Below are 15,025 nucleotides of genomic sequence, written 5' to 3'. Positions count from 1 at the left end.
TACCTCAGAAGCCACCAATCAATAACCTAAATATGTCTGAATGTTTATTTGCAAACTTGCTATAAAAATACATCATCATAATGAAGACAAAGACATTGGATTTTATAGATACAATCCCTATGGAAGATCATATGATATGCTTCTAAGACACATGTATTAAAAATGAGTACCAACAATTAGTTGCTTGGCTCACTGTTTTCTTTTCCCCTGTTGCACAAAGGAACATCTTTCACACTTACATACTTCAGCAGTTCCCATGGAAGAATTGTATTGCCCATTCAATCAAGATTTAAAAGAAATCGGATAGCCAATAATTTCTATAACAAATAATCATGGAGACGTTGGGAATATAAGCACTCTGCAATGCAGCTATCCAGATACAGTCTTTGCAGTTAGGCCTGTTAATTGAAAAAGGATAAGAAAATCAAGTAGCCTGCCGTATGTTAAGAAAAAAATAGCAGTCAGAAATGATATTTAACAAAGTAATCTGTCGCTGCAGGTGACACTGATATAACAGCAGATTGAACCAAGTTCACATCATTAAATCACTGATACCGTACCCCAGTTTATATCAATGTTACACCTCCTTGCCAAAGGGACATGCAAACCACTTGTTAAAAGAACACATTATGAGTGGTAGGGTCGGTATCAAATTGAGCAGAACTGGAATAGGGAGTAGCCCCTTTCATTGGTGACTCCTTGCTACTGTTAAACTTTCTTTAAAAAGATGGTGCTTAATCGTAGATAACAAAGTAACGTGTCAAGAAGCATATTAAATCAAATACAGTGCTCATACCTTATTACAAGTCTATGTAGATCCGCAAACCATCATGAGCAAGCTGCACCGGGATCCCTTCTCTGAGCAAAAGAAATACTCCAGTTCAGATAGCGATTCTCAACCAGGAAGACATTTGAGAACTTTAAAAATAAAAGCAATTTGGGCATGCCATGTGGAAAAGACTACAGGTCGATTGTTTTCTTTGGTAGAAGAATTTCTATGCACTATGTGAATGCAGATTTTCCAGATCAGGGACTACAGTCTTATAATTTTGACCTATCTAGAATTGAGCAGAAGAGCTCATGTTAGATTAAGTTTGCAAATATTGGCTTTTAAACAGCTAACTTATTCTCTAAAAGACAAGATGATTATTTACCTTCTAGACCATTCAGCAAGTGCCTCATTATCTCTGTGGTGATCAAACTCATGAGTCATTCCGATTAACAGCGCCCGTTTGGGGCATAGCTTCTTAACAGCATCAAGAGCCTAATAAAAGGGACATATTTACATCAAATCCAGTCCAAAATTACAAATTTAATACGCCCATAATGGTTTATAATTGATGAAAAACTGCAATACAAACTAAACTAACCTGGGGAAAGCAGAAGTGTACATTATGAGAGCCTTTCTGTGCAAATAAGAAATATATTATATTAGAATATGAGTAATCTGTACCAAAAACTTATGATTGTCAAGATTTCATAAAAGTATATTTCATCCCAATTTCATTCTGGTGCCTCAGAAATAAATGAACAAAATCACAAATAGTTTCTCTGTTACAATATATTCATGATTTGTAGCAAAAACATATTGAGATCTTTTGAAGAAAAACTGACTCCAACAGTACCTATGTTAGTACTAGAGCTGATCACGGGCCTTCTGGCCCGCCCAGCCCGGCCCGAAATTTTTCGGGCTTGGGCATTAAAAAAAGGCCCATGGGTCGGGCCTGGGCAAGAAAAGCGGCCCGACCAAAAAAACGGGCTGGGCCTGATCGGGCCATTCTGGCCCATTTCCAGATTCCAAACAAAGAAAAAATCGGGCCTGTCGGATCGGGCCTATCGGGTCGGGCCGGGCGAGACGGGCTTAGAACCAGATTTATAAAGTCGGGTCGGGCCTGGACAAAAATTTAAGCCCGACAGTCGGGCCGGGCCGGGCCTGGGCATAGCCATCGGGCCTAATTTCTGTTGTAGAGCCCGGCCTGGCTTGGATTTTGATCAGCTCTAGTTAGTACACAGAATGTCTAACTTCAAAATGCAATTATAAAAATGAGGCTCAATTGAACATTAAGTTTCCTGAGTTCACATTGATCAAGTTTTTAAAACTTGTACTGGATGACAGATGACAGAACAAGACAGGAAATTGACTGGAAAAAGCAGCACGTTGTTGACTAACGATTAACACATTGTTTGCAAAACAAGCTAATAAAACATTCTCGGATTTGTAATGAATCACTTTCTTAAACTATGCCTAAGACTGCTGTGTGTTGTTTATCTGAAGTCCAGCCGTTATTTTGCACAACATACAGTTAGACCATTTCTCTTGAAGGCTGTAATAATGCAAATTCAGTCTAAAGAAGTCAGCATAACATCATCAATTAACGGAAAACAGTATTTACTTGCCAATGATATAATCCTACAACAAAATTGCTATTTCACATAATTAGGATTAGTAGATGATGAGTGGAAAATTACAATGTAAAACAGTGTCAGCAAGTTCTAGCAGTAGCTATATTCTATTGCTGTCAAGAATCAGCATATATAGCTCAAACTGTGAAAAACGTGGTCCAGTACAAACTGCCAGAAACAATTTCTAGAATCAGGAAGTTGCAAATGAAACTTGTTCATATCTGCTACTCATTTAATTGACTAAAAATTTGAAGTTGGCTCAGGGAGCAGACATGCACACAAAAAAAAAAGGTCAAGCAGGACAGTTCAATGAAGTTGGCAAGAACCATCTGCAAAGAGTTTGAGATGTTTTGAATAGCTATATGAAAATAACTGCCAAATTTCACTCTGCTTAATTTTAATATAAGGTTTTCAGACAATTTAAGGAAAGCGAATGAGGATGGAAAAAGCAAACCAACTCCAATATTATAAAATTGCAAAAGTTAAGTAAGACTGTCAAATTTGTTATGCAGTCACTAATGCAAGGAAGGTGAAGGAAAGAGTAGTGAAGCAAAACCAAGTTTTTCTGGAAAAAATTAAAGAAAATGAAGCAATATATTTCACCAACTGACCTTGTACAATGTATCTAAGATGAGAAGATCCAACTGTCCTGCTCCAGACTTTGAAATAACTGCAGAAATAAAAGTGTATCAAGAAGCAGATATAGGAAAAGAGATTAATGCAGATGCTACTTAAATACTTGCTGCAAAGAACTGATCATATCAGGTTAAGTCTGATATACTGGCCTCAGTTTATGACTTGCTCAACCTATGGATATTATGGCACAAATATTTTAGTCAATAGATGACCAGCACATAAGTGGTTTTCCTACTTCATCAACAGTTTGACTAGGGTCCATCAACAGTTTTAATGTTCCTATGAAGCTTTGTCGATGCAAGAGAACATACCGGTCAAAGTAGATGTCCTCAATCAGTGCATAAGAATCCTAGTTTCAGTTAAGAGTCTTTAGCAAGCCGATTTCAAAGGGAAAGGTGGGTGTTCTTGAAGAAGGGTGATTGATGGTAAACAAGAAGAGCATAAAAGCCAAAGCGGAAAAATATAAAAAGAAAGAGAAAGCTTTGGGTCGTTCAGAGATGCCAAGATAGTTTGCATGAAGGAAGAGCAGCCAACAGCATGGTGGCAAAGGATAATGAACAAAACCCTTTGGTAATTTCATAACAAACATCAAGACATGCTTGCCAACAGAAAACCAGTCACATTCACCAAGATTTATGCCCAAAGGAAAATAAAATGAAATAATAAATAAAATAAGGAATCTCGTTGTGAGGCCTAAATCATTTGAGACTATTCAGCACATTCACCGGGCAACAAAAACTTCCAAAGGATATAGTTAAGAATCAGCTTCTATGCCTTTGCATCTCCTTTGCTAATGCTTATAAATCAAGAATCAATTTGGGTTCCACCGATTAAAGTACTGAAACTCAAGGATCTTTTGCCACACTGAACTCGACCAGACCAGTTCATATTAGCATGTATTATGGTCAAGTAGCTCCACAAGTTTTTTCTTCTGACTCGAAATGAATCAATAACCTACCACGCTACATTGCCGAATTCCAAGCAACTATAACTTTGACCCATATATATGGTTTACCTAAATTCTTCCATTAACAAATTCATCTTAGGGTACTTAAATCATTTATCAAAGCAATAAAATGGGGCAACCGTTAAATTATGTACTTGAAACTTTGCGTATATATATATATATATATATAGATAAATAAGAACATAAAACATTTTAAGCGGTGAATAAGCCAAAAGGAAAAAGAAAAAGAATAAACAATGCATACCATACTCAGTGCTAGCTGGGAAACGTGAAACATCAGATACATATGCAATTCTTGATTTTCGCCCAAAAAGGAAGCCTAAGGAAATGTAATCCTCTCCATGCATTACCTGCATACAGAAATACAAATTAACAAAATAGATGGATGACAAACAAGTTAGAATATTATGGGGTCTGAAATTTGAGCAAGTAACTGGCAATGGAACAAACTCTAGGCCTGATGATATAAATGGTTTGTCACAGTGGCCCTCAATTATCTTCCAGTCAAGTTGAGCAACGCGCCTCACTTCTTCGCCTTCTTTTAATTTTTTCTTAATCAAGTATGGGAATTTTGTTTTGATACTGTTTCCAAGGTGCAAACATGTGTCAGAATAAAGATAAGGGGATTGAATATCATGCTGTAATTTCGTAACATGAAGAGTAATGATGAGTGGAGTCAAAAAACATCAATTATCACACTACTAACAAGGATTACTTGCAAAGAAATTCCCAGCTCAATGATCATAGTATTAACTACTTTTTATCACGCAGATTCATGACCTTGTTAATTGATGGGTAATGATTTGCATGCAAGCCATGCCCACTGAAACAATACAAACGAAGCAGGTAATAACAATACCATTGTCCCATAATATGTTGAATATTTCTAAAGATTCACTCATATCTACTAAGTCCTTCATATGCTTCTCTTATCTAGAACTTTTAAAAAAAAAGCATTCCAAATTTGAACTCATTCAAATCATCATCCTTAATATCCACTTCTTGCCTCGTTAGTAAATTTTCAATGACATATGGTAAAAAAGATTCCGAATGTAAAATCTTTCAGTAATAACCTTTACAACTAAATCATCCACAAGAGAGTTAATGTATAAAATTTCACATTTTTTCATATCAAGTAATAAATCTACAACTTTCTCGCATGCCAATAAATCCACTCTGACATTGGACTATAGGCCAATATAAGCCAGACAGAGAGAACACTGATACCTGTGGCTGCTGGTCAAGGAAAAAAAAGAAGCAAATGCGATTTTGTCTTTATCCTTATAATGGTGTCAAAAAAAGATATTACTAAGCGATGTCAAAAACAGCTCACTTCAATTTTTTATTATATTCTCAAAAGAGAAAAGGTTTCATTCATTCCATATTTTGTCAATTGATAAACTTTGCTGCTAGCATGCGGGGGGGGGGGGGGGGGGGGGGGGGGGTGTTCAGTTGAAAACATTATCTCTAGTATTTAGACATTAGATAAATTCCTTGGCTAAAAATTATAGCATCACAGGAATCATACCTCTCATTGACAACAAAGGTGGGCCGATGACATCATCCAAACAGAAGAGAGTGAATGTTCTATTATTAGTTGTCTTGCTTGTCATAGAAACGTCCTAATTTTGTTTGATACCCACTAGAGGCAGTTGGATATGGATCACATGATTCCAGCGCCTTTCTTTTATCAGGTTTTTGGGTCTTTTTCACTTTAGACAACTTCAGCATGATTGTCTTTAACTAAACATCGATCCACTTTTAAATCAACTTCAATTTCCTTCTAGGTTCTTCACTATTGTCGGGTAAATGTTCCACTAAGAGCTCTAGATATTCATTCTTGTATGTTTTGCAGAAAGCTTCAAAATATATTGCTCATTTTATGTGAAATCTAAAGATAGCCTTACCAGATTTAGTAGCAACCTAAGAGCAACAAATGAAGGTGCTGATAAGCTTGTTATATTAAGATAAATATGAACAGATAATGGACCTTTCTTCGACATGAAATGCATCAAATCACAAGAAAACTCCACTCCCGTGATAACTCCTTTCTTCTTGTTATCAAACTTTTTCTGTACATAGAATAAGCTACCTTCAAAAATTAACATGGTAAACTAGATTTTTATAGTAATATAGGATGATACTTGCAAGCCAGTTGAACATTAAAAATACTAATGAAAATTATTTAATGACATAAAAATCTACCTGTCCATTGCATACTGGGTAAGATAAACAGGAGTGGGATCGATATCATTTGTAGAACTATGTGCTTGTACCGCACGAATGTCATCAAGACCAAGAACTGCATCAGCATGTTCATGGGTCAAAATGATCTGCAGCAAATCAAAACTGTTTCAGCTTCATATAAAAGACGTTCTGTAATCAGTACAGGATTGGTTCTAGCCACTATCTGCATTTTGTTTAATCAGTGTATACGCAAAAATTAGACACATGACAGCAGCAATAAAGAGCATGAAATCACACAAACATTCATTTTTTTTTAATTTGAAGCTAAATAATGGGAAAACAAGACTTTACCATATAATAAGAAAGAAATATATAACATGATAAGAAATTTATAATAATAATACCCACAGAATCCACCCGGGGAATCTTGTGGTGAGTGAACCATCGCAAAACTTGCTCTCTGAAAGTCTTTCCAGCATCAATCAAGATGTATTCATGTACACCATCACCTTGACAATAATCAATCAGAAGGGAGGTATTGCACCTATAAGGAAAAAAAAAATCGGACAGTCATTAGCAAATGATAGTCAGATACCACATTAAGGTGTCTATAGTTAAACTATCAAAGAGAGCTATTTTTCTTAGACACGCCAGCCTGAATCATTATAAGCCAATGGCACAGAATTCCTTCCAAGTCTCTTAATTGTTCCCAAAATACTGAATCTATGCATCAAATCTAATTTTTCAATGAATAAAACAAATTTTGAATAAGGAAAATCGATTGTGGGTTGGCAGATCGAGTCTAGCTAAAGCTCTATGGACCTTGATTTATGAAGTAAAGCCCAACACAGCCACTTGATTGCCACCCCTAGGACAATATGGGGCTCTTGTCACCTTGATGGCACCTTTTGCTTTTGACAAGCATGAATGATGATGTGACCCACCACTCCTATGAAGCACACTAATCATTGCAGTCTGCATACTGAAGGCATCTGTCACATGAATTGCACATGCCAAATGCTAGTCTAATAGTAATAATAGTAAATTAGTAATAACAATAAAACAATATGATTATTCAATATATTATGTAATGCTAAAGCAACTTATAATGCTTTAACCCTCTTGATGGCTTTCCTAGTTCTCAGTTTCATGGACCGGACAATACCATGTACAGATCTATTTAGCATAGGGGGTAAATATTACTTTAAATGATGACCTAATAGTATAAAATGATAATGCAATTTTAAATCTTATGATCATCTTCAATATAATCTTATAATACATAGATTAATAATCCATCTGCATTTTGCAGCATTAGGCCAATAGATTTGACCTACTAGGCAAATGGGTATACACACAAAAAACACTTATTGTCTTGCCATGTGAATGTTCCAAGAGGACTATATGTTAGAATCCTCCTATCGCAAAATATGAATGCATGCAAGTTTTAAAAACTTTCATCCATAACCAGTTTATAAGGTGCAGATTGAACAATAGTTTCATCTCAGCTTTCGCGCAATGTGTTTGGACTTTCATTAAGGTTGTCCAATAAAGGGCATTAAGCAGTAGTTGAACTTTCAGACAACATTTTGAGAATCTTTTGATCAGGGCATCTAACACTTGCATTTGAAACAATATGAAAGACTAAGAAAATGGGATGGTGCCAGAAATAGGGCTGAAAACATGTCAGATGTACTCTGACCAAATACAATTCCACATCCAAATCTGGTCGGATTCAGAAGTACAAATGTCTGTCTGGCCCAGATTTGGATATGGATTCAGATAGAGACCTACAAAATATTTCAGATATGAATCTCCAAATATTAGCATTTTCTGGGGATATGGATTCACATATCTGAAGGTTTTATTCAAATACCGATATCACTTGACTTACCTAGCCATCTTGCCTGATTGACTCATTTATTTTCCCTTTTCTCCTTTGATTTGAAGCTTTGCCTTATCTCTAGCTTGTCTCTGAGTACAGGTGTAAACGACCCAACCTTGATAGAGCCTAGGTCTGAAAAATAATTTTTGGCTTGAAAGTTAAGATCAAGCTTGATTTGTTTACTACAATTTCAAGCTTAATTTCGAATTGAGCCAAACATGAGCCTAATTGATCAGCTTGGAAATGCTAAATCAAGCTAGAAATGAATTCAAACTTAAGACAAACTTGTTTAAAGCTTGAATTAACCCTTGACTCAAGCTTGATGTCAAGCTTCCGTACCTGAATTAACATTTAATGGATTCAAAACTAAATAAACATTCAAGCTTGAAATGGTCCTAATACTATGGACCGTTGGATCTTATCCAATAGTCACTATCTAAACATATATAATATATATGACATTTATTTTTGAGCCTAATTGAGCCGACATTGATCAAAACAGGTATATTTTTGGCTCGACTTGAAATTAATATTGAGCCTAGATTGTTGGTTCAATCTTTGTTTGTCTAGCTTTGGTCTTAGACTAAACTGAGCTTTTCTCGAGCTGAACCCGAGCTGTTCAGATCATTTACCACCCCTAGTCTCGAGCATCAGCCATGGAACATGGGAGCGTCAAGAGCCACACACAAGTGCCAAACACCAAGTCTCAACTTCGAGGCATTGTGTGCTAATCTTTGGCTAGCGATCCCCAAACCGAGTTGCTTCCAAGTGTCAACCTTTGCCTCCCTCCACCCCAAAAAAAAATCCCACTTCCCAAGCCACCATCACCCATTGCTATAGTTAGGTTGTGGCGTACTTTCCTATTTGTCTCTTTTTGACATCCTCTATACCACAGTCAACACCCCTTATATCAGATCAATCTATAAGATAGATTTCTTGTTTTTCCTTTCCTATTTTTAATCAATTTAGTGTTTATATATTTCTATTGAATTGGTCGTGTCTAGAGTTATCAAAATAAGTATTTGATAATGGATAGCATTTTATCAGTTTTTTTCTGTTCCTAAAAGATGTTATAATATCTTAGACTGCCAGTTTACATAGGAAATAAAATATTCCATACATATGAATTTCAAGAATACAAAATGTTTATATATCATCTAACATTTAAAAGATATGCATTAGATTTTGTAGCAAAGAGAATAAATGTTCACATTGTATGTGGGAAGCATTAAACCTATTTGCATGCATGGTTGGTAGGGAAAAAATAGTGTTTTAAAAGGCAACTGCAGAGTAGGAGCATGCACAGGATTGCATAGTGGATATGTGGTTTGTGGGCTGCATAGATGATTTGTATTTTTAAATAATTAAAATGAATAAAATGCATTAAATAATAAATGATAATAATAATAATAATAATAACCATAAATAATAGCAAGGAAGAAATGTGGTGCTGTCAGGTGATCACATCTGCATATGGCAGCATGCATTGTATTTTAGTACACTGATGTGATATAAGATAATAAATTGAATAATTCTTATGCAACTAAAATTCATAATTTCTGATCTTTAATCATAATAGGATTTATGTTTGAGTGAATTATGGTGTCCATATAATCTCAAGCTTGATTTTTTAGTTCTTTTTTTCTTATTGCCTTAAAGAATGCACTATGGTGTAGGCTTGGTGCCTTTTTTTTCAGGAACACCGTATATATTACAAAGGTCTAGAGCAAATACATCCCAAAAGATAAGCAAAAACAAAATCGCGTAGCTGCTTCAGATAGGTATTAATCCCATGGTCAACCCCCTTGGGGGCAAATTCTAGCCAAGGAGCAGATGGGGCTTTGTTGACAAAGCTTGAGCAGATGGAGCCTTATTGTGTACCCTCAAATATATCTAAAAAGTGGGTAACCTTAACCACCATGAGTTTCCCCCAAGAGTTACAAAACAGTAGGTTTTACACGTATTTCAAGCACATTCTAAGCTTTAAAAAGCAACATTATCTCCTGCTTTTGTGGAGATATGAAAGATGAAAGTTAGAGGATAAGAAAGAAAGAGGGAAAAAAATAAGAGTGCTTAAAGGGAGGGAGGAATGCTTGAAGCTAGGAGATGACAAGAAAACTACATGAAGCCAAGCACTATCTCCAAGATCCTCCCCCCCCCCCCCCCCCCCCCCCCCACCTTCTCTCACCCACCCAGCTAAGGTTCTTTGTCAGCTAAAATCTGAACTAGGTAGGACATGGTGGTCAAAAGCAAGGGAGAAAGCAAAAACATGGGGTGACTCTTTCTGTTCCTTTTTTCAGGGTGAGACACAGGACCAGCATGAGTGAGACATGTGGCTTACTTTTGCTTCATAAGCTATCATGAGATATGTGATCCACCCATCAAGCCATGTCCCTACTGCACTCTATCTGTGTCAATGTTGCCATAGCATGTCCCTGTCAAAACATGGCAGTAAACATTATTATTGTCATGTCTGCATGCATGGTCCTCATCTTCTTATCTTGTATATGCCGTGACATATGCAATTTGACTACACACCATTTGTTCTTTGAATAACAGCCTTGAGATCTAAAGCCTACTGCCCAACCTTAAATCAAAGCATTGACCATATAAACATGGACACTGTTAGAGCAGGAAAGAGACTGTGTCCCGACTAGAAGTATTGTCCGCTTTGGGAAAGTGCGTCCGTATCGCGCAATGCGTGTCGTGTGCATCTCTTAATGGGCAATATTCCCCTCACGGCTTTGTCCTTCTTAAAAGGGCCCTCTGGAAGGAAAGGGGTGGCCCCTCCTTAAAAGGCACAATCCTTTCTGCTACTCTTCCAATGTGGGACTCAAGTCCTGGGTCCCCCATTTGCCCCCCAACACTACCCCCCCTCAGCGGGAAGGATTCGTGCGGAAAAGTTTTGGCGGGGCCCTTCCTCTAGCGCCATCTGTTAGAACGGAAAAGTGACTGCATCCCGACCAAAAATATTGTCCTCTTTGGGAAAGTACGTACGTATCGCGCGACACGTGTCGTGTGCAGCTCTTAATGGGCAATATTCCCTTCACGGCTTTGTCCTTCTTAAAAGGGCCCTATGGAAGAAAAGGAGTGGCCCCTCCTTATAAGGCACAATCCTTTCCGCTACTCTTCCAATGTAGGACTAAAGTCCCGAGTCCCCCATCCGCCCCCCAACACTAGACACCCTTCTTTTTCTCCTAGTATAGGCTCTTCAATTAACACAACTTCAAAACAGCTAGTATGTCTGATCTGATTTCTTGCAAACATATCTTTCCACATCATATAAGGCTTTATACACCTATTGCTTTGATTCCGAATTATAGTCTTAACAACTAGAAACCTTAGTTTGATGCATAACCCAATTTTGGTATCTACTACCCAGATTCATTTTCAGCTTTGCAGATTTTGAAATCCTAAATAACAAGCCTTCATTTTATTAAATTGTACATCATATGGACTAAATCTTGTAACCCTCTTGTAATTCTACCCTAGGGGTTACATCACTAGGCCTCTCACTAGACAGATAGGAAACAATGCAGGTAAATGGTTTCTCTTAAGAAAACCCTACAAGGACCTAAGATGATTACAATATAAAGTAAGATAAGAATAAAGTAGGGGTGACAATCGGGACGAGTTGGACCAGATATAGGTTGGGTTGGATATGGGATAGATCAAAAATCTATCAACGCAAACCCGACCTATTTATTAAATGGGCAAAAAAAGTCAGATACGAACATGGCCATTTTATTAAATAGGTAATGAAATTCGACCTACAATAGGTTAAATCAAGTTAAAAGGGATAAACGGTTAAGCGCTACCAACTGTAGAATCAAATTAAATTTTATTCAAAGAAGCAACTACCTTAAATTCTAAATCATAACCATACCCGCACAAGCATAAGCTAAAGACCCGTGCAAAGCACAAGGGTGCATTAAAAAAGAGGGAAGAACAGACACCATTGGCATCGATCAATCAATAACTGTCCTACTCCAAACTATACTTATGGCTTATGATATAATCCAAAACCTAAACTCAAACTCCTATCAAATTGAACACTTCTCTAGCAATATTAGAGTGAACCACTCAAGTCTAAGGCTGACTTGATTATAGATGACAAAAGGTTAGTCAAATTTTTGGGCTAGCTGATAAAACAGTCCCAACCTGAACTGGGTTGGAAGTGTAAGCCATCTCATCAAACCAGTTGGTATCTGCGTACAAAACATGGGCTTGAAGCTAGTCTAAAGTTGCATATGGGTAAGCTAATAGCTGGAATTAATCCGACCCACTCATAACCTAACCATAATGGACTGAAATAACTTGTACCATGAACATTAAAAAAAATAAAGCCACCCAGACATCAAACTAATGATTTAATCGGGTCAGTCCTTTAACATTATATGGAAAATAGTCAAAGTGCAAGTGGTTTGGGTAAACCTAGATATCATGCCCTGCATGATTTTAGTCAAAGCAAACCTTTGAAGTCTGGACCCATGGGACTGGTATGGTGCTGAAATTGAGACTTCAAGCTCCAACCAAGTCAAAAGTTCAGGTCTAGCATGTTTAACTCAAACCTAACCTAACATGAGCAGGACCCAGCCATCAAATAAATGAATCATATTTGAATCTAAATTGTATAATACAGCCCAATACCAACATAACCTCACCCACTTGATCAAAATTGAACAGACTGAAGCATCCCCTACAAATTAAGTTCAATAAAGAGGTGTGATGTATTTAACTCAGCCAGACCTAAGTTGACTTTTATAAAATACAAGCATCATAGGGCATATGCTCGAATGAGTAAAATCAACTACAGTTCGTTTGGGACACTTCTTATTAATACAAGAATCAGAATCTAGCAAACCTCAAGTAATTATCTGAGCTCCGCTCAATTATGCAGGCATAAACAGTCACCAAGCCCATAAATGAAATCATAAGAGTGAGGTGAAAATGTGAACATTGTGCATTACATAGAGAATGAAAGAACATTACGCAAAGAATGAAAGAATTTGTCCTGCCCATTTATAAAAAGCCTGAATCTCAATCTTATGAGTCTTCTCAATGATGATTTAAAATGTGGATTTTGGTCAAGACAACTATTTATTTTCTTTTTTTGACTAATTTCTTTCTAGTAACCAATAAACTCGATACGCTATTGTGGATTTCAGATGGCATAACATGCTACTATTGTTCAAATAATAATCTCATTCAAAATCACACAAAATAATGTCACATTTGCCATGTTTACTTTAGTGTATATCTAAATCCATTGCTTAAAAATTGGATCTAGGTTCATCATCAGTAATAACAGATGGAAACAATGCACAACCATTTTTTATTCCAAATTAGTTTTTTTTTTCCAATAGTTGTATGATTTTCTAGCTTTCTCCCACCACATAACCTTTATTCTGAAAACATAACAAAATAGGATAAATAAAGCTTCAGAAGGAATAGAAAGGAGGTATTTTCTGAGGGAATAGAAAAGACATTTTTTTATCAATAAGATAGAGAAAGAATTCAGGAACATCCTGTGGTGAAATGCTGCAATTATTGTAAACTCAAACCCTATAGAACCCTCATAGACGAAGCACTTGTCGTTTACTGAGGTTGGAAAAGAAAAACCAATAGTCGCCACAGGAAAAAAAAAAGTGAGATAACTGAGTAATTAAGGAATGCAGAGGAAGAGCAAGAAAGAATAAAAAGAGAAGTGGGTAATTGATGATATAGGAGGAAAGAGATGAATATGTGGCTAATTGAGTACAAACCAAGAAATGTGGTGGGATTGCTGGGAGAGCATTGGAATCCTGATTCAGAGAATTTATAATGAAAAATATTTTAGTGATAGAAATATCAAACAAAGGAAAAGTTATACAACTGATGGTAACTCTCTTGTAGCTTTGCAGGCTGCACAGCACCGATTAAAAAGAGAATAATAGCAGAATTCCACATCTGTAACTTTTATGTGTCACACTGCATTGCTCTTCGCATAAAAAAAGGTGGTGGGCAGAGAGGGGGAGTAGTAAGATTACAGAGAGGAGGGGGAAAGGACAGATGCTTCATGGGGCATTGCAGAAACCTACATTCATTAGGTTTTATAAGAAAAGGCAAAGGAGAAATTCTCTCGCGCAGACCGGTTTCTCTCACCTCTTATTAGAGTGCATGCGTGATGACAATCAAAAAGCACTGAATAACCCAAACAATTAAATAGCCAAGAAGAACCGCTGTATCATGGCCAAACAACCAATTGAATTCAAATAATAAACATCCGAGTATCCAAATTGATACTTTGACTACGCTCGCAGTCTCACGACACAAATTCCCTTCCATTAAACCACAAATCCAGCGCGCAGAAAACCAGATCATTCATAATAACTAAAATCACACGCTCCACTCCAAGAAAACCACCCAACTCGCATGTCCAAATCGGCATCGAATCAGACTCACAAAAGAAACTCACAGAACCCTAGCAACGATCAAATCTCAAACCATGAAAACAGATCCAAAAGAAATCAAACATCCAACAATCGAAAACAAAGAGGAAAGATTCGGCGATCCGACCTGTAGTTAGGGTTTTGTTCCGGAGGGATTGAAAGCGATTGGGAGCAGACTTGGCAAGGGGGATCCGTCGGCTGGATCAAGCATCGGGCGTTGGGGACCGAGCTGGAGCAGCCGGTTCCAAGGAAGATCAGAGAAGAGGATCCGCTATTGTTGGGGCCTAGACCATCGCCCTTGCAAAGGCTCCCGTTTTGCGATGAGTTCTTGGATTCCATGGTCCTTGGAATTTGATGCTTGAAAAGGGAATGGAAAGAGAGAAGGGAGGGTGGGAAGGCGGCCTTCGAGGCAAACGGAAGCGGTATTTAAAGGGGCGGGAATTTGGCCGCGGATTGCTGGACTTTCTTGCATCCTAACGCTTTCGTTTCTTCAACGGCCCAGATTCGAGGTTAGAG

At 37.2% G+C, this 15,025-nt stretch overlaps 1 protein-coding gene across 1 annotated transcript; it reads right to left on the bottom strand.

Moving 5' to 3' along the window:
- On the bottom strand, positions 1-14,920 carry LOC103703679 (putative hydrolase C777.06c). The gene is made up of 10 exons (XM_026803242.2): positions 14,637-14,920; positions 6,602-6,737; positions 6,212-6,339; positions 4,441-4,588; positions 4,251-4,356; positions 3,015-3,073; positions 1,371-1,406; positions 1,155-1,264; positions 797-858; positions 1-398 (listed from the first exon to the last, which is right to left on the bottom strand). Exons 1-9 carry the CDS (start codon positions 14,846-14,848, stop codon positions 801-803), a joined length of 993 nt encoding a protein of 330 aa, XP_026659043.2. The 5' UTR covers positions 14,849-14,920; the 3' UTR covers positions 1-398; positions 797-800.
- Positions 14,921-15,025: the final 105 nt, after the last annotated feature.

The sequence above is a fragment of the Phoenix dactylifera genome, chromosome 16 (genome assembly GCF_009389715.1).
Source record: "Phoenix dactylifera cultivar Barhee BC4 chromosome 16, palm_55x_up_171113_PBpolish2nd_filt_p, whole genome shotgun sequence".
NCBI lineage: Eukaryota > Viridiplantae > Streptophyta > Magnoliopsida > Arecales > Arecaceae > Phoenix > Phoenix dactylifera.
The sequence above is the reverse complement of the archived record's forward strand: the minus strand, read 5'-3'. Positions and strand labels throughout refer to the sequence as shown.

Coding starts and splice junctions, on each gene's coding strand:
- LOC103703679 (XM_026803242.2), bottom strand. CDS start 14,848: ATGGAATCCAAGAACTCATCGCAAAACGGGAGCCTTTGCAAGGGCGAT. Junction 6,738..14,636: donor GAACAAAACCCTAACTACAG/GTCGGATCGCCG, acceptor TTTTCCTTATAG/GTGCAATACCTCCCTTCTGA. Junction 3,074..4,250: donor CCCAGCTAGCACTGAGTATG/GTATGCATTGTT, acceptor TTATTTCTGCAG/TTATTTCAAAGTCTGGAGCA.